The 18,788-nt window shown below is 48.0% G+C and overlaps 1 protein-coding gene across 7 annotated transcripts in view; it reads right to left on the bottom strand.

Moving 5' to 3' along the window:
• LOC110516409 (BAH and coiled-coil domain-containing protein 1) overlaps positions 1-18,788 on the bottom strand; it is a 203,266-nt gene that overhangs the window by 69,918 nt on the left and 114,560 nt on the right. For 6 of the 7 annotated variants that reach the window (XM_036939199.1, XM_036939201.1, XM_036939202.1 and 3 more), the window contains 6 exons: positions 16,576-18,788; positions 14,366-14,480; positions 13,396-13,607; positions 12,999-13,157; positions 4,260-4,600; positions 1,965-2,304 (listed from right to left, as the gene is read on the bottom strand). The exon at positions 16,576-18,788 is cut by the window's right edge and continues 118 nt beyond it. In XM_036939199.1, the coding sequence (XP_036795094.1) occupies positions 1,965-2,304; positions 4,260-4,600; positions 12,999-13,157; positions 13,396-13,607; positions 14,366-14,480; positions 16,576-18,788 (3,380 nt within the window). The remainder of the gene's footprint in view (positions 1-1,964; positions 2,305-4,259; positions 4,601-12,998; positions 13,158-13,395; positions 13,608-14,365; positions 14,481-16,575) is intronic. The other variant, XM_036939203.1, reaches the window with a different exon arrangement.

An 18,788-nucleotide genomic window follows, 5' to 3' on the forward strand; every position in this document is an offset into this window, starting at 1 on the left:
ACACAGGAAGGGGAGTGAACCGTGTGTGAACGTGTTATTCAGCGTAGGTGTGTAGGTGTTAGCTTGCTATTTGAAGTGTAGCAGGTTTCGTTTATCAAAGGTGGCCTGACACTTTTATATCTTCTGGCGTGGAATGGCATTGCAAGGCAGTTAGCGAGGCGTTAACGGTGATGAAGAGGGTGTGGGCCTGGGGGGGGGGGCGGAGCCTCCAAGGCTCTGAGCGAGGTGTTTCTCAGTCATTACCGAGGTGACAGTGCTGAGAGAGAGACCAGCCGGGCCGGCAGCCATTTTATTTGTTTACTTCTCCAGCTCAGAGCTGCTTTATGTGTCAATCCCAGGGCTTGCCAGCCAACCCCAGCCACTCTCACACGATGCGTCACAAAATCCACTCTATTCTTTATTTAGTGCACTACTTTTGACCAAGGGCTAGGGAATACGGTGACATTTGGGACACAGGCACAGGCAAGAGCCATAGAAACAGAACAATATCATTAAGGACCCCATAGGCTGTGGCAGTTACTGGATGAAGATTTGTAGTGCTATGTCCTCTGTTGCTGGATGATGATTTGTAGTGCTATGTCCTCTGTTGCTGGATGATGATTTGTAGTACTATGTCCTCTGTTGCTGGATGAAGATTTGTAGTGCTATGTCCTCTGTTGCTGGATGATGATTTGTAGTGCTATGTCCTCTGTTGCTGGATGAAGATTTGTAGTGCTATGTCCTCTGTTGCTGGATGAAGATTTGTAGTGCTATGTCCTCTGTTGCTGGATGATGATTTGTAGTGCTATGTCCTCTGTTGCTGGATGAAGATTTGTAGTGCTATGTCCTCTGTTGCTGGATGATGATTTGTAGTGCTATGTCCTCTGTTGCTTGATAAAGATTTGTAGTGCTATGTCCTCTGTTGCTTGATAAGATTTGTAGTGCTATGTCCTCTGTTGCTTGATAAAGATTTGTAGTGCTATGTCCTCTGTTGCTTGATAAAGATTTGTAGTGCTATGTCCTCTGTTGCTGGATGAAGATTTGTAGTGCTATGTCCTCTGTTGCTTGATAAAGATTTGTAGTGCTATGTCCTCTGTTGCTGGATGATGATTTGTAGTGCTATGTCCTCTGTTGCTTGATAAAGATTTGTAGTGCTATGTCCTCTGTTGCTGGATGAAGATTTGTAGTGCTATGTCCTCTGTTGCTGGATGATGATTTGTAGTGCTATGTCCTCTGTTGCTGGATGATGATTTGTAGTGCTATGTCCTCTGTTGCTTGATAAAGATTTGTAGTGCTATGTCCTCTGTTGCTGGATGAAGATTTGTAGTGCTATGTCCTCTGTTGCTGGATGATGATTTGTAGTGCTATGTCCTCTGTTGCTGGATGATGATTTGTAGTGCTATGTCCTCTGTTGCTGTGTCAGACCTATCAGTCATTTACAGTTTTCACAGATAGACTTTGAAGGCCAGGGTTGTTAGTGTAGAACCCTTGACAGCTGAATGAGCTGTGTGTCTCTAACTATCTTGCATATCCCTCTTAACAGTCTATTGTCATCATACATATTTCTCACATGACCCTCAGAGAGGTTCTAACATATCACACAGGCTGCGTTTACACAGGCAACCCAATTCTGATTTAATGTGAAAAGATCTGATGTGATTGGTTAAAAGACCAATTAGTGGAAAAAATATCAGAATTGGGCTGCCTGTGTAAACGCAACCTAAGTGAAATGTTAGTGTGAATATTGGAATGTAACCTGGGGATGTGTCCCAATAGTTTCTCCAATATCCTGAAGAGAGCACCTGTTCAGTTCTTCCACAAATGTAGAACCCTTAGGTTGGTGGAGGCATAAGCTAGTGGGGTTATTTTTATACCCTTCATTGCCTTTCAAATCAGTGAAGGGAATTGAACAAGTGCACACTTTGGGAGGAAGGAGAGATATTTGGGACATAATCAGAGTGGATGGACAGTGTGAGTTCCCTTACCAGGCTCCAGGGATTGTGGGTAATCCTGCAGGGGCTGTCCCTCTCCTCTCTTGTCCTGGGTCTCCGCCCCTTTTGGCAGCTGTGGGGGGGCGGGACTGATTTCCGGAGACCGAGGGGCGGCGGCTGCCGGGCTAGGGGCGGGGCAGGGGGTGGATGGGGTGCTCTTAGGGTGGGGGCGCAGGGTGGGGGACTGGGACTGGCAGCAGGGGGACAGGTGAGCAGTGCAGGCCCCCGGGGTGGGGGTGTTTCTGTGGTAGGAGGAGTAGGGTTTGGAAGGTTTAGAACCTGGTGGCTCAGAGAGCAGCTCCTCCAGCTCCACTGACTCTGGTCTCTTCTGTACCTACCCACAGAGGGACGAAAACACACAAACATCACCACGTAGAACATAGAGCAGGTGATTTACGTGTGAACAGAACGTTCCATTTACATGGGAATTTACTGTACGTGGCTCTGTCAATGTTGACAGTCCCTTTGGGATAAAAGTGTCAACATTGACTGACATATTAAATGATGTTGCCCATTGCAGAACTCAAACCCACAACCCTGGTGTTGGCAGCACTCGTCCTTATCCACTGATCCATTGGAGTAAACCATGCACAACTCCCACAATGAGACTGAATGGAGCGATAGCCTAAAGTAGAGCACCCCATAATAACCAAAGACAAGCCCTAGAGAACATGCCCTACACTCTTAGAAAAAAGGGTTCCAAAAGGGTTCTTCGGCTGTCCCCATAGGAGAACCCTATTTGGTTCCAGGTAGAACTTGTTTGGGTTCCATGTAGAACCTTCTGGGGAAAGGGTTCTACATGGAACCGAAAGGGTTCTACCTGGAACCAAAAAGTGTTCTTCAACGGGTTCTCTTATGGGGACAGCAAAAGATTATAGATAGCACCTGTTTTCTATGAGTGTCGTGTCTACATTCTAGATGATGTAACCAAATCTTGAGCAATCTGCTGATTGACCAAGAGGCTTCGTCAGTATTGGTATTGTGTGAGAAAGGTTGTATAATCCAGGTAACTTTCCCAGAATGCCCTGCTTTTCCAGAAATCCTGGTTGGAGGATTAATTGATTAATTAATTAATTAATTCATCTATGCATGGTCACTTTAACTCTACCTACATGTACATATTACCTCCATTAGCCCGACTAACCGGTGCCCCCTCACACTCTGTACCGGTCCCACCTGTATATAGCCCCGCTACTGTTATTTTCACTGTTATTTTACCTATCTATTGTTTACCTAAAGCCTATTTTTTACTTACAAATTGCACTGTTGGTTAGGGCTTGTAAGTAAGCATGGCTAGGGCTTGTAAGTAAGCAAGGTCTACTACAACTGTTGTATTTGGTGCACGTGACAAATAAACTTGGATTTGATTTGAATTCCAGGACCCTTCCAATCAGGGTTTCTAGAAAACCAGGGAATTCTGGGAAAGTTCTGGGATTTTGCAACCCTAGGAGTGTGGAACCTGTGTTCAGCTGAGCCAGGCATTCATTCAACCTGGATATATTGACTCTTACTGTTTACAATGACAAACCAGGCAGTTTGCACCACCATCCATACTGAGCCCAAACTATTCCAGAGGGAGAGTCAGCAAATCCTGGGATAATATTGGGCTATGAAGCTAAGAATAGGTACTGTACATGCTGTGGCCCAATGCTGTTTGTGTGTGAGAAGTACTGTACTGTACATGCTGTGGTCCAATGCTGTTTGTGTGTGAGGAAGTACTGTACTGTACATGCTGTGGCCCAATGCTGTTTGTGTGTGAGAAGTACTGTATTGTACATGCTGTGGCCCAATGCTGTTTGTGTGTGAGGAAGTACTGTACTGTACATGCTGTGGCCCAATGCTGTTTGTGTGTGAGAAGTACTGTAATGTACATGCTGTGGCCCAATGCTGTTTGTGTGTGAGGAAGTACTGCACTGTACATGCTGTGGCCCAATGCTGTTTGTGTGTGAGAAGTACTGTATTGTACATGCTGTGACCCAATGTTGTTTGTGTGTGAGAAGTACTGTACTGTACATGCTGTGGCCCAATGCTGTTTGTGTGTGAGAAGTACTGTACTGTACATGCTGTGGTCCAATGCTGTTTGTGTGTGAGGAAGTACTGTACTGTACATGCTGTGACCCAATGCTGTTTGTGTGTGAGGAAGTACTGTACTATGTAACAAAGCTGCTGGTGTTGTCATGAGAATAAGGCTGTGTGTGTATTCATGATAATGTGTGTGCATCCGTGCGTACTTGTGTTTGTGTGTATGTAGGTATTCATGTTAATCTGTGGCCAGTATGCCACACCCACCTGGGCGTGGTTGGGTCTGTGTTGAAGCTCCATGGTCTGTGCTGCCCTGTGGTGCTGCTGGGGCTGTGGTTGTGGTTGTGGCTGTGGCTGTGACTGGGGGTGTGACTGGGGTTGTGACTGGGGGTGTGACTGGGGTTGTGACTGGTGACTCTGTTGCTGTTGGTGTTGATGCTGCTGCTGCTGCAGATGATGATGCTGTTGATGCTGCTGGAGAGCGTACAGCTCCTGTTGCCGTAGAAACTGCGAGCGGGAGTACACAGCGGGGTGTTGTGGGTGTATGTGGGAGGAGGGCCCTCGGGCTCCGTACACTGGAGGCCACAGCCCAGGCTGCTCCATCACATCTAATGAAAGAGAAAGGAGTGGATCAGAGGAGCCCACACACACACACACACACACACACACACACACTCACACACACACACACACGCACGCACACTCTCTCTCACACACACACACACACACACACACACACACACACACACACACACACACACACACACACACACACACACACACACACACACACACACACACTCTCTCTCTCTCTCACACACACATGCACACACATGCACACACACGCACTCTCAAACTCACAAATGCATTCATGCACATGAATATGTACAAGTGCACATACACACGTCCCAGCTAGGACATAAAGTCCTGAGAACCACAGGTTTCTCAGAGCTTAGTAACAGCGTGATTGTCCAATGGTTATTTTGCATACAACTTTCCCACAACTTTATAGGAATAGTGCAGGATACCCAGCTAGCACATAACGTTCTGAAAACCATATGTTTCTTAGTTGGGAATTTCAGTACTTCAGCATAACGTTTCCTACAGGTTTCCTAATGGTTCTATATATAGGCATGTTCTCAGAATATTAAAAACTTTCCAGAAAAATGACAAGAAAACATTAGTAACATACTAAGAACGTTATTTAAAAACAAATACATTTCGTTCTCAGCATCAACAAAACTCTATCCTCTGCCATACCTGATCTTAATTAGTGGTTGTTTCCTTTGATATAGGGTCTGTTTGTTAGACTAAAATGAACATCTTTGTAGGAATTTATAAAAAACTCTGGGGGTGTAGTGAACTAATTCCATAGAGAACAGAAGATTATAGGTTCGAATCTCATTGACGGTGTGCCACTATAAAAAATGCATGATTAATGACAAAGCAAATGAATTCAAAACAGTTAACCCTAACTAAGCTAACAGTGCTGTTAAAAGTCATATTGAAACATGTTCTCAGAACGTTATTTATTACCTTCAAATTACCTATAATTTCCATTCTCAGAAAGTTAACAAAACCTTGTGGGACCATAGTAAAACGTTCTCTGAACGTACCTGCAACCTAAAAATGTTTACCGGTCAGGAAACTTATGGTGTCGTTCCCAGAACACATAGGAAACCAAAAACGTACGTACCCCATAACTTCCAAGGAACCAAATGTGCTAGCTGGGGTACACCCACACCCGCACACACACACGCACGCACGCACACACACACACACCAAGATCAACACAATGGGGGGAAAGGAGCTAAGCTGTACATAAATGTATGTCTCTCAGAAAGTATAACCCAGACATGTGCAGCATTGAGACATCTATCTGTATGTCTCAATGCTGGAACACCAGTACAGCCATCTCTCACACAAAAGCAAAGCCCTCACTTACACACAAGATAACACACACTGATCACATCCCTCTGTTGAACAAACACTGCTGATCACATCCCTCTGTTGAACAAAGACTGCTGATCACATCCCTCTGTTGAACAAAGACTGCTGATCACATCCCTCTGTTGAACAAAGACTGCTGATCACATCCCTCTGTTGAACAAACACTGCTGATCACATCCCTCTGTTGAACAAACACTGCTGATCACATCCCTCTATTGAACAAACACTGTGGATCACATCCCTCTGTTGAACAAACACTGCTGATCACATCCCTCTGTTGAACAAACACTGTGGATCACATCCCTCTGTTGAACAAAGACTGCTGATCACATCCCTCTGTTGAACAAAGACTGCTGATCACATCCCTCTGTTGAACAAAGACTGCTGATCACATCCCTCTGTTGAACAAACACTGCTGATCACATCCCTCTGTTGAACAAACACTGCTGATCACATCCCTCTGTTGAACAAACACTGTGGATCACATCCCTCTGTTGAACAAACACTGCTGATCACATCCCTCTGTTGAACAAAGACTGCTGATCACATCCCTCTGTTGAACAAAGACTGCTGATCACATCCCTCTGTTGAACAAACACTGCTGATCACATCCCTCTGTTGAACAAACACTGTGGATCACATCCCTCTGTTGAACAAACACTGCTGATCACATCCCTCTGGTGAACAAACACTGCTGATCACATCCCTCTGGTGAACAAAGACTGCTGATCACATCCCTCTGTTGAACAAAGACTGCTGATCACATCCCTCTGTTGAACAAACACTGTGGATCACATCCCTCTGTTGAACAAACACTGTGGATCACATCCCTCTGTTGAACAAACACTACTGATCACATCCCTCTGTTGAACAAAGACTGCTGATCACATCCCTCTGTTGAACAAACACTGCTGATCACATCCCTCTGTTGAACAAACACTGCTGATCACATCCCTCTGTTGAACAAACACTACTGATCACATCCCTCTGTTGAACAAAGACTGCTGATCACATCCCTCTGTTGAACAAACACTGCTGATCACATCCCTCTGTTGAACAAACACTACTGATCACATCCCTCTGTTGAACAAAGACTGCTGATCACATCCCTCTGTTGAACAAACACTGCTGATCACATCCCTCTGTTGAACAAACACTGTGGATCACATCCCTCTGTTGAACAAACACTGCTGATCACATCCCTCTGTTGAACAAACACTGTGGATCACATCCCTCTGTTGAACAAACACTGTGGATCACATCCCTCTGTTGAACAAACACTACTGATCACATCCCTCTGTTGAACAAACACTGCTGATCACATCCCTCTGTTGAACAAACACTGTGGATCACATCCCTCTGTTGAACAAACACTGCTGATCACATCCCTCTGTTGAACAAACACTGTGGATCACATCCCTCTGTTGAACAAACACTGCTGATCACATCCCTCTGTTGAACAAACACTGTGGATCACATCCCTCTGTTGAACAAACACTACTGATCACATCCCTCTGTTGAACAAAGACTGCTGATCACATCCCTCTGTTGAACAAAGACTGCTGATCACATCCCTCTGTTGAACAAACACTGTGGATCACATCCCTCTGTTGAACAAAGACTGCTGATCACATCCCTCTGGTGAACAAACACTGTGGATCACATCCCTCTGGTGAACAAACACTGTGGATCACATCCCTCTGTTGAACAAACACTGCTGATCACATCCCTCTGTTGAACAAACACTGTGGATCACATCCCTCTGTTGAACAAACACTGTGGATCACATCCCTCTGTTGAACAAACACTACTGATCACATCCCTCTGTTGAACAAAGACTGCTGATCACATCCCTCTGTTGAACAAACACTGCTGATCACATCCCTCTGTTGAACAAACACTGTGGATCACATCCCTCTGTTGAACAAACACTGTGGATCACATCCCTCTGTTGAACAAACACTGCTGATCACATCCCTCTGGTGAACAAACACTGCTGATCACATCCCTCTGGTGAACAAAGACTGCTGATCACATCCCTCTGTTGAACAAAGACTGCTGATCACATCCCTCTGTTGAACAAACACTGCTGATCACATCCCTCTGGTGAACAAAGACTGGTGTTCACATCCCTCTGTTGAACAAAGACTGCTGATCACATCCCTCTGCTGAACAAACACTGTGGATCACATCCCTCTGTTGAAAAAACACTGTGGATCACATCCCTCTGTTGAACAAACACTGCTGATCACATCCCTCTGGTGAACAAACACTGCTGCTTTATGCTGAGAACATGGTCACCTAAACAGCAGCCGTCCCACGCTCCTCTCTCTCTCTCCCTCTTTTTCTCTCTCCCCTCTATCTCTCTGTCTCTCCCCTCTCTTTCTCTATTTCTCTCCCTCCTCTCTCCCTCTCTCCTCTCTGTCTCTCTCTCTCCCTGTCTCTTTCCTCTCTCTATCCTCCTCCTGAATAGAATGGACTCTCATAGCAGCTGTCCTGAAAATACACTGGATTGTGACTATAATGACATACTACATGATGATGATGATGACAGAGCCACTGACCAGTAACCAAATTACTGTCCCCTTGGTGCGATCGACCCTGCAGTGCTCCCTAAAACTTCACCCACCCATCCAGCCTAGCATACTCCAGCCCGCTCTCCAGGCCACATGAGTAGCTTGTGGACCAGCAGGAATGCTAGTTCCCATGTTCAAGAGGAGCATAGCTCAGCCGTTCCCCTGATGTGTCTTCTTTACAGAGCAGATAGGAATGCTGTGTGTGTGGACTGTGAATCTGGGGAGAGGGCAGCTGAGCACACTGACTATGACACATGGAGCTCAGCTTTGGGGATTCAGCTGCCCACGCCTTCTTCTCTCTCTCTGTCTCTGTCTCTCTCTCTCTCTCTCTCTCTGTCTCTTTCCTCTCTCTCCAACTCAATGTGTTTTTGTCTCTTACATATTTCACAGTCCAGTCTGATCCTCCTTCCACCCCCTCAGCCCCCCTGATGCACCATGGAACCTTGGTCCTGAAACATTAACCCGGCTAAGCTAATCTTTCCCCGGGGAAGGGTTTCGTGGATGCACTTCCCCTCTCCTCTGCAACTCCTGCGGAGCGCGGAAGGAAACACACCACTGAGGATGGAGAGCTAATTAAATTTCACAGCCTGTTCGCTGAATAGGTCCTGCTGCATAGATGTAGAGCACTGCTTTAGCTTCTTCTTCTGTGGTGTGTGTGTGTGTGTGTGTGTGTGTGTGTGTGTGTGTGTGTGTGTGTGTGTGTGTGTGTGTGTGTGTGTGTGTGTGTGTGTGTGTGTGTCTGTGTGTGTGTGTGTGTCTGTGTGTGTGTGTGTGTGTGTGTACATGTGTGTGTGTGTGTGTGTGTGTGTGTGTGTGTGTGTACATGTGTGTGTGTGTGTGTACATATGTTTTTGAAGCGCACCCTGACCCATCCAGGGACCCAGCCCTGCGGGGGACAGAACAGGTGGTGAGCTGAAACTGGGATGAGTATTCTCTGTGTGTGTGTGTTTTATAAGTGCAAACTTATATGTTTGTGTGTGTGTGTGTGTGTGTGTGTGTGTGTGTGTGTGTGTGTGCAGCATGCCCGTGTGTGTGTTTTCTATGTGGATGCGTATATATGTGTGGGTGTTGAATTGTGTGTGAGACAGCCGTTAACCTGTTAGATCTCTAGGGGCGCTATTTCATTTTTGGATAAAAAACGTTCCCGTTTTAAGCACGATATTTTGTCCCGAAAAGATGCTCGACTATGCATATTCTTGACAGTTTTTAAAAGAAAACACTCAGAAATTTCAGAATCTGCAAAGATATTGTCTGTAAGTGCCCCAGAACTCATTCTACAGGCGAAACCAAGATGATGCATCAACCAGGAAATTAGCAGAATTTCTGAAGCTCTGTTTTCCATTGTCTCCTTATATGGCTGTGATTGCGCAAGGAATGAGCCTACACTTTCTGTCATTCCCCCAAGGTCTTAGCAGCATTGTGACGTATTTGTAGGCATATCATTGGAAGATTGACCATAAGAGACTACATTTTCCAAGTGTCCGCCTGGTGTCCTGCGTGGAATTCGGTGCGCAATTGCCAGCTGCTTGTACTTTTCCATTTGATATAGGGGAGAAACCATGCGTCCAAGAACGATATATCAATGAAGAGATATGTGAAAAACACCTTGATGATTGATTCTAAACAACGTTTGCCATGTTTTCAGTCGATATTATGGAGTTAATTTGGAAAAAAGTTCGCGTTTTGAGGACTGAATTTTCGGGTTTTTTTGGTAGCCAAATGTGATGTATAAAACGGAGCTATTTCTAATACACAAAGAATCTTTTTGGAAAAACTGAGCATCTGCTATCTAACGGAGAGTATCCTCATTGAAACATCAGAAGTTCTTCAAAGGTAAATTATTTTATTTGAAGGCTTTTATGTTTTTGTTGAAATGTTGCGTGCTGGATGCTAACGCTAATGCTAACGCTAAATGCTACGCTAGCTAGCTACTTTTACACAGATTATTGTTTTCCTATGGTTGAGAAGCATATTTTGAAAATCTGAGATGACAGTGTTGTTTACAAAAGGCTAAGCTTGAGAGATGGCATATTTATTTCATTTCATTTGCGATTTTCATGAATAGTTAACGTTGCGTTATGGTAATGAGCTTGAGGCTGTAGTCACGATACCGGATCCGGGTTTGGGAGATCAGAGAGGTTAACAGAAAGCTCATCAGCTGTCGACATAATAAACTAATGCAACCAGCAAATAAAGGAAACGCTGCAGTAAAACTACTGGATGGAAAATACAACCAGCAGCAGAAAACAACAGACTGCAATAAGAGAATACAATGAACCAAAGATCAAGTGCTCAACGTTGAGGGGTAGGTGTTAAGGGGTAAGGGTAGGTGTTAAGGGGTAAGGGTAGGTGTTAAGGGGTAAGGGTAGGTGTTAAAGGGTAAGGGTAGGTGTTAAGGGGTAAGGGTAGGTGTTAAGGGGTAAGGGTAGGTGTTAAAGGGTAAGGGTAGGTGTTAAGGGGTAAGGGTAAGTGTTAACCTTTTTGGGATAGGGGCCAGCATTTTCACTTTTGGATGAATAGCGTGCCCAGAGTGAACTGCCTCCTACTCAGTCCCAGATGCTAATATATGCATAGTATTAGTACTACTGGATAGAAAACACTCTGAAGTTTCTAAAACTGTTTGAATGATGTCTGTGAGTATAACAGAACTCATATGGCAGGCGAAAACCTGAGAAAAATCCAACCAGGAAGTGGGCAATCTGAGGTTTGTAGTTTTTCAAAGCTTGGCCTACTGAATGAATACACATTGAGATATGGATAAAGTTGCACTTCCTACGGCTTCCACTAGATGTCAACCGTCTTTAGAAACTTGAATGAGGATTCTACTATAAAGGAGGGGCTCATGAGACCTCTTTGAGTCAGTGTTCTGGCAGAGTGCCTTGGTCTCATGACGCGCGCTCCCGACAGAGTTACCTCTCGTTCCAGTGCTTTTCTGAAGACAAAGGAATTCTTCGGTTGGAACATTATTGATGTTTTATGTTAAAACATCCTAAAGATTGATTCCATACATCGTTTGACATGTTTCTAAAGGACAGTAACGGAACTTTTAGAGTTTTTGTCTGGACGAAGTGCCTGCGCCTCATGATGATGGATTACTGGGCTGAACACGCTAACAACAAGTGGCTATTTGAACATAAATGATGGACTTTATGGAACAAATCAGTCATTTATTGTCGAACTGGGATTCCTGGGAGTGCCTTCTGTTGAAGATCATCAAAGGTAAGTGAATATTTATGGTGTTATTTCTAACTTTGCTGACTCCAAAATGGAGGATATTCCTCTGGCTGTTTTGGGTTCTGAGCACCGTTCTCAGATTATGCTTTTTCTGTAAAGTTTAAAAAAAATCTGACACAGCGGTTGCATTAAGTAGAAGTCTATCTTTAATTATGTGAATAACAGTTGTATCTTTTATCAATGTTTATTATGAGTATTTTTGCAAAATCATCGGATGTTTTGGAATCAAAACATTACTGCACGTAACGCACCAATGTAAACTGAGATTTTTGGATATAAATATGCACATTATCGAACAAAACATACATGTATTGTGTAACATGATGTCCTATGAGTGTCATCTGATGAAGATCATCAAAGGTTAGTGATTAATTTAATCTATATTTCTGCTTTTTGTGACTCCATCTTTGGCTGGAAAAATGGCTGTGTTTTTTTTACTTGGCTATGACCTAACATATGTTGTGCTTTCGCCATAAAGAATTTTTGAAATCGGATACGATGGGTAGATTAACAAGATGTTTATCTTTCATTTTCTGTATTGGACTTGTTAATGTGTGAAAGTTAACACCTACCCTTACCCCTTAAAACTTACCCTTAACACCTACCCTTACCCCTTAACACCTACCCTTACCCCTTAACACTTACCCTTAACACCTACCCTTACCCCTTAACACCTACCCTTACCCCTTAACACTTACCCTTAACACCTACCCTTACCCCTTAACACCTACCCTTGCCCCTTAACACTTACCCTTAACACCTACCCTTACCCCTTATCATCCACCCCTCAACCCTTACTACTTAACACCTACCCTTACCCCTTAACCCTACCCTTACCCCTTAACACCTACCCTTACCCCTTAACACTTACCCTTACCCCTTAACACCTACCCCTTACCCCTTAACACCTACCCTTACCCCTTAACACCTACCCCTCCACTCTTACCCCTTAACACCTACCCTTACCCCTTAACACCTACCCTTACCCCTTAACACCTACACTTACCACTTAACACCTACCCTTACCCCTTAACACCTACACTTACCCCTTAACACCTACCCTTACCCCTTAACACCTACCCCTCAACTCTTACCACTTAACCCTACCCTTACCCCATAACACTTACCCCTCAAACCTAAGGTGTAAAGGTGTAATGGGGTATTGGGGTAACTAAGTAAGGATGTAGAGTGACATGCAAGAGGAGAAAACCATTAAGAAAAGACAATGAACAATAGTGAGGCTCACCCAGGTGATGTGTGACAGGGTGGGCAGCAGGCTCTGTGGGTAGCACCACCAGCTGGGTAGACGGGTCCTGGGGCAGAGGCAGCACAGGCTGTAGAGACCCCGGCATGGCTGCAGAAAAACCTGGGGCGAGGTTCTGGTGAAGGGCCGAGTGGCCGATTCCTGCAACATCAGGAAGATGTTACAACAGACTCAGTAGCCATGTGTCGTTCATTACCAATACAGCTATACTGCAACACAGCCTGCAAAGGCAGCAACAGGACATGAAATAGCAAGATGAAGACTGATCTAGAATACATCTGTAGACGTCTAATTGTTTTTCATTTGTAGGGTGACACCAACACGTTGGTTATTATGGAAATACAGTTTTCTGAATTTGAATCCAATTGAACTTTCTCACCGTAGGAGTGGCTTGTCATCCAGATGGAGGGACTTCCAGTGCTCGGCAGCCAATGGTGGTGGGCCGAGTGGGCGTGTGCATGCGCAGAGGGGTCTCCTAATTGGCCAGATTGTAGGGAAGTCCCACCCGGCACCATGAGGTGAGAGGTGATGTCACCGTGACAGCTGTTGGACGGATGGATCCTTGTGAAGTCCACTGGATCCTTATTATCCCTGAGATAGAACCATTGAGAGAGAAATGAGGAGAGACAGAAAACAGAATAATATAGAGGAAGGTCAGAGTAGAGGAAGATGGTGAGAGTAGAGGAGGAAGGTTAGAGTAGAGGAGGAAGGTGAGAGTAGAGGAGAATGGTGAGAGTAGAGGAGGATGGTGATAGTAGAGGAGGAAGGTCAGAGTAGAGGAGGATGGTGAGAGTAGAGAAGGATGGTGAGAGTAGAGGAGGATGGTGAGAGTAGAGGCGGATGGTGAGAGTAGAGGAGGAAGGTCAGAGTAGAGGAGGATGTGAGAGTAGAGGAGGAAGGTGAGAGTAGAGGAGGATGGTGAGAGTAGAGGAGGAAGGTCAGAGTAGAGGAGGATGTGAGAGTAGAGGAGGATGGTGAGAGTAAAGGAAGACACCTACTTGAAGACCTGTTTTTGACACTACAGTGTTACGGTAGCTAGTAATGAGTCTAGGAGCGGCTGTTAACTAACTGTAAACAACTTTAACTGTGGGGTGAAACAATACACTTATTTACTGTTAGGTAGATAATGTTACCACTCTATGCTAGCAAACACAATGCTGCCTCCAGAACTGGTAGGGTGTCTCCAGAAATGATATGTTAACATGTTGCTGTTTGTGACACATCCTCTTTCCAAGCGTATAGTGACAGCCTTGGTAGGTCTACGTTTTGTTCTTGTTGACGTCTGTAATCAGAAAGTTGCCCAGCTGTGTATGATGATGTCATATTGCTGAGTAACGTCAGAGTCTCACCTGATGTAGGCCTCTCTGTCTCGGTCCAGGCAGGTCAGACCCATCCGCTCTCCACTCATCCTCTTCCTCTCCTCCTCTCCTGCAGGGTCTGAGGGGTACAAGGAGCGAGGAGGTCCTAGGAGACAAATATCAGTTCAGGGAGAAGTCTTAACCACCTTTCCCCTGATGAGCCCTAACCCCCAACACGCAATCTCTGCACCTCACAAATATCTATCTAAAACTAACATTAAGGGTGGAATCTCTAACACTAAGTCCCAGGGAACACTAAGTCCTCTGTGCCACTAACTTACTCTCACCCCCTTACCAATGGGTCTTGCTTCTACCTGCCTCTCTCCCAACCATACCTACTACAGCTCTACAGCCTGCCTCTCTCTCTCTATCTCTCTCTCTCTCTCTCCCAACCATACCTACTACAGCTCTACAGCCTGCCTCTCTCTCTCTCTCTCTCTCTCTCTCTCCCAACCATACCTACTACAGCTCTACAGCCTGCCTCTCTCTCTCTCTCTCTCTCTCTCTCCCAACCATACCTACTACAGCTCTACTGCCACAGACTCAGATCTCCTGCCATGTAGTCCTCTCTCTCTCTCTCTCTCTCTCTCTCTCTCTCTCTCTCTCTCCCAACCATACCTACTACAGGTCTACTGCCACAGACTCAGATCTCCTGCCATGTAGTCCTCTCTCTCTCTCTCTCTCTCTCTCTCCCAACCATACCTACTACAGCTCTACTGCCTGCCCCTCTCTCTCTCTCTCTCTCTCTCTCTCCCAACCATACCTACTACAGCTCTACTGCCTGCCTGCCTCTCTCTCTCTCTCTCTCTCTCTCTCTCTCTCTCTCTCTCTCCCAACCATACCTACTACAGCTCTAATGCCTGTCTATCTCTCTCTCTCTCTCTCCCAACCATACCTACTACAGCTCTACTGCCTGCCTCTCTCTCTCTCTCTCTCTCTCTCCCTCTCTCTCTCCCAACCATACCTACTACAGCTCTACTGCCTGCCTCTCTCTCTCTCTCTCTCTCTCTCTCTCTCTCTCTCTCTCTCTCTCTCTCTCTCCCAACCATACCTATTACAGCTCTACTGCCTGCCTCTCTCTCTCTCTCTCTCTCTCTCTCTCTCTCCCAACCATACCTACTACAGCTCTACTGCCTGCCTCTCTCTCTCTCTCTCTCTCTCTCTCTCCCTCTCTCTCTCCCAACAATACCTACTACAGCTCTACTGCCTGCCTCTCTCTCTCTCTCTCTCTCTCCCTCTCTCTCTCCCAACCATACCTACTACAGCTCTACTGCCTGCCTCCCTCTCTCTCTCTCTCTCTCTCTCTCTCTCTCTCCCAACCATACCTACTACAGCTCTAATGCCTGTCTATCTCTCTCTCTCTCTCTCCCAACCATACCTACTACAGCTCTACTGCCTGCCTCTCTCTCTCTCTCTCTCTCTCTCTCTCTCTCTCTCTCCCAACCATACCTACTACAGCTCTACTGCCTGCCTCTCTCTCTCTCTCTCTCTCTCTCTCCCTCTCTCTCTCCCAACCATACCTACTACAGCTCTACTGCCTGCCTCTCTCTCTCTCTCTCTCTCTCTCTCTCTCTCTCCCAACCATACCTATTACAGCTCTACTGCCTGCCTCTCTCTCTCTCTCTCTCTCTCTCTCTCTCTCTCTCTCTCTCTCTCTCTCCCAACCATACCTACTACAGCTCTACTGCCTGCCTCTCTCTCTCTCTCTCTCTCTCTCTCTCCCTCTCTCTCTCCCAACAATACCTACTACAGCTCTACTGCCTGCCTCTCTCTCTCTCTCTCTCTCTTTCTCTCTCTCTCCCAACCATACCTACTACAGCTCTACTGCCTGCCTCTCTCTCTCTCTCTCTCTTTCTCTCTCTCTCCCAACCATACCTACTACAGCTCTACTGCCACAGACTCAGATCTCCTGCCATGTAGTCCTCTCTCTCTCTCTCTCCCAACCATACCTACTACAGCTCTACTGCCACAGACTAAGATCTCCTGCCATGTACTCCTCTCCTCCTCTCTTTTCCTCCCAGTGCCTCTAACTGTTTAGTCAAATAAAGCTGTTTCTACTTTAGGCTTTGGCAAAGCCCGCTGTTTATTTTTCATCAGCGAGGTCTTCCAAAGGTCGTAGATAAATAATCTCTGCTCAGTTCCCCTGCTCCTTCTGTTTATTTAAGCAAGTGACCCCAAAGGCCCGGAGGTTACCCCCGTACCTTTCATGGAGGGGTGCACCCGCCCCTGCCGGCTGTTGGTGTGGGCGTCCACCGGGCGACAGGACGGTTCCCTCTGCCTCGCCACGGCGACTGCGATGCCCACAGGCGGTTGGCGCACCTCTCCCTCACCGTGACCCACCGCCTCGCCCACCTCCCGGCCACGCCCCCCACAGTCAGAGCGCTCGCCGTCATTGGCCGGACCCTTCCTGGTGGGCAGGGCCTGTTGTTGTTTGCTGCCTTGCAGGGTGCAGCTAACCCCGGGGGCTCCACCTCCAGGACCCCCAAGACCAGCGGATTTGAGGCTCCCCAGGCCTCCAAAGGGACTCTTCTGGGAGAGGAGCAGGGGCTGCTGGGTGCTGTACTTCAGCAGGCTCTTCATGGCACTGCTCTCCTCCTGGGCCTGTGAGGCGACCTGGGGGTCTTGCTGCTGCTGAGAGGGGGCTGGGGGTGGAGGTGGCTGGGGCTGGGGAGAAGGATGAGGAGGGAGGCCCATACCTTGCCCTGGTTGTTGCTGGGGCTGTTGTCTGCCACCACTGAGAGACTCCATGTAGGCCTTCCGCTGCTGCTCCTCCTCTGCATGGTGGACGTGGTGAGGCCTCATGGCCCAGGGAGGAACCGGAGGCTGCTGGGGGTGATGCTGCTGTCCCTGCCCACTGTTGCTGTAGCCGTACGGGGACATCTCCAGCTTCCTGTTCAGGTCCTGGTTCTGTTTGTTGTTCTGGTTCAGCTCTGCTGCTGGGGCGTCCGGGCCAGGCCCACCGTGCTGCTGGTGGCGAATACGGGCCACCTTCTGACCATCTCTCTGTAAGGAACAACTCCCACCGCCTGCACCTGCCCGACCCCCCAGGGGTGAGGCGTTGGGCAGGGGGCCCGGGAGGGAGCAGTCTCTGTAGGGGGAGGTGTTGACTGAGTGGGGGAGGGAGTGTCCGGCCTTGGCGCCCTGGGGAAGAGAGGGCCGGAACACATCGGTGGTGTCCACTCCCACACTATTGATGCATTCGACGCTGCGAGAACGCACGGCTTGGTGCTGCTGGGGCTGGGGCTGCTGGGGAAGGGGTTGTTGGGGCTGGGGTTGTTGTGTCTGGGGCTGTTGGGGCTGGGTTTGTTGGGGCTGGGGCTGTTGGGGCTGGGGCTGCTGGGGAAGGGGTTGTTGGGGATGGGGTTGTTGGGGGTGGTGACTCTGCTGCTGCATCCAGTCCGGGGTCTTCTCAGCCTTTCTGTACAGCTGCTGCTGCTGTTTCCTGTGCCAGTTACTCTTCTCCATGGCCTTGTCCTTGGCACTGCCGCCCCCACCCACCAACCCCTGGCAGTCAGGTGGGGTGCCCATCTGGAAGGGTTGCCCGCTGGACTTGTCCCCCAGGTGTCCTCCCCCTACAGATGGTATGAACGTGGGCCCTGTCACTTTGGGGTCTCGCCCCCCTCCCCCTCCCCTCTCGTGCGGCGAGGGGTTGGTTAGAGGGGCAGGTGGAGGCGGGCAGAAGAAGTCCGGGTGGTGGTGTGTGTGGGGGTGGTGGGGATGGCTGGGGTGGAGCTGAAGGCAGTGGAACCCCCCCGGATGCGGGTGAGGGTGGTGGTGGGGGTGGAGGTGGGGGTGGCCTCCCCCAGCGGCTGAACCCATTTGCAGGGGCGGCGCCACAGAGTAGGGAAGGGCGTGGTGGAGCATCTGGCCCCTCCCCTCCAGACAGTCCGAAGGCTGCTCGCTGATCCTCATCTCGCCGCTCACCCCTTCCTTGGTGCAGCGGATGTTCCCCCCACCCTCCATGTGTCTGTGGCTGGCCTGTGTCTGAGCCCCCCTGCTCCCCACCACCTCCCCCCCATAGCTAGTCATGGAAGCCTTGGCTCCCCCCGTCCCAGAGTCCCCCCCGTTCTGCATCTTTCCATTGAGCAGGCAGGCGCTGAGGGTTCTGGTCATTCCTAGGGTCTGTTGGTGCTCCATGTGCCTCTCCAGAGCTCTGCTATTGACCTCCTCCAGGGAGACCGGGTGCTGGGGGTACTGGGGGTGCTGCTGGTGGGGGTGGGGCTGTGTGTGGCCGGGGTGTGGGTGGTGGTGGTGTGGATGTGAGGGTTGGGGGTGGTGGCTGTGGTGTTGCTGACGCTCCTTGGCCTCCTGTTTGCTGCTGGGCCTCTCCTTGTCCTTGGTGCTGGGGACCACCCCTCTCTCGATGGACCCCTCCTTCAGGCCCTTGTGTAGGCTGACTCCGCCCCCTGGGTCC

This window comes from Oncorhynchus mykiss, chromosome 12 (genome assembly GCF_013265735.2).
Source record: "Oncorhynchus mykiss isolate Arlee chromosome 12, USDA_OmykA_1.1, whole genome shotgun sequence".
Taxonomy (NCBI): Eukaryota; Metazoa; Chordata; class Actinopteri; order Salmoniformes; family Salmonidae; genus Oncorhynchus; species Oncorhynchus mykiss.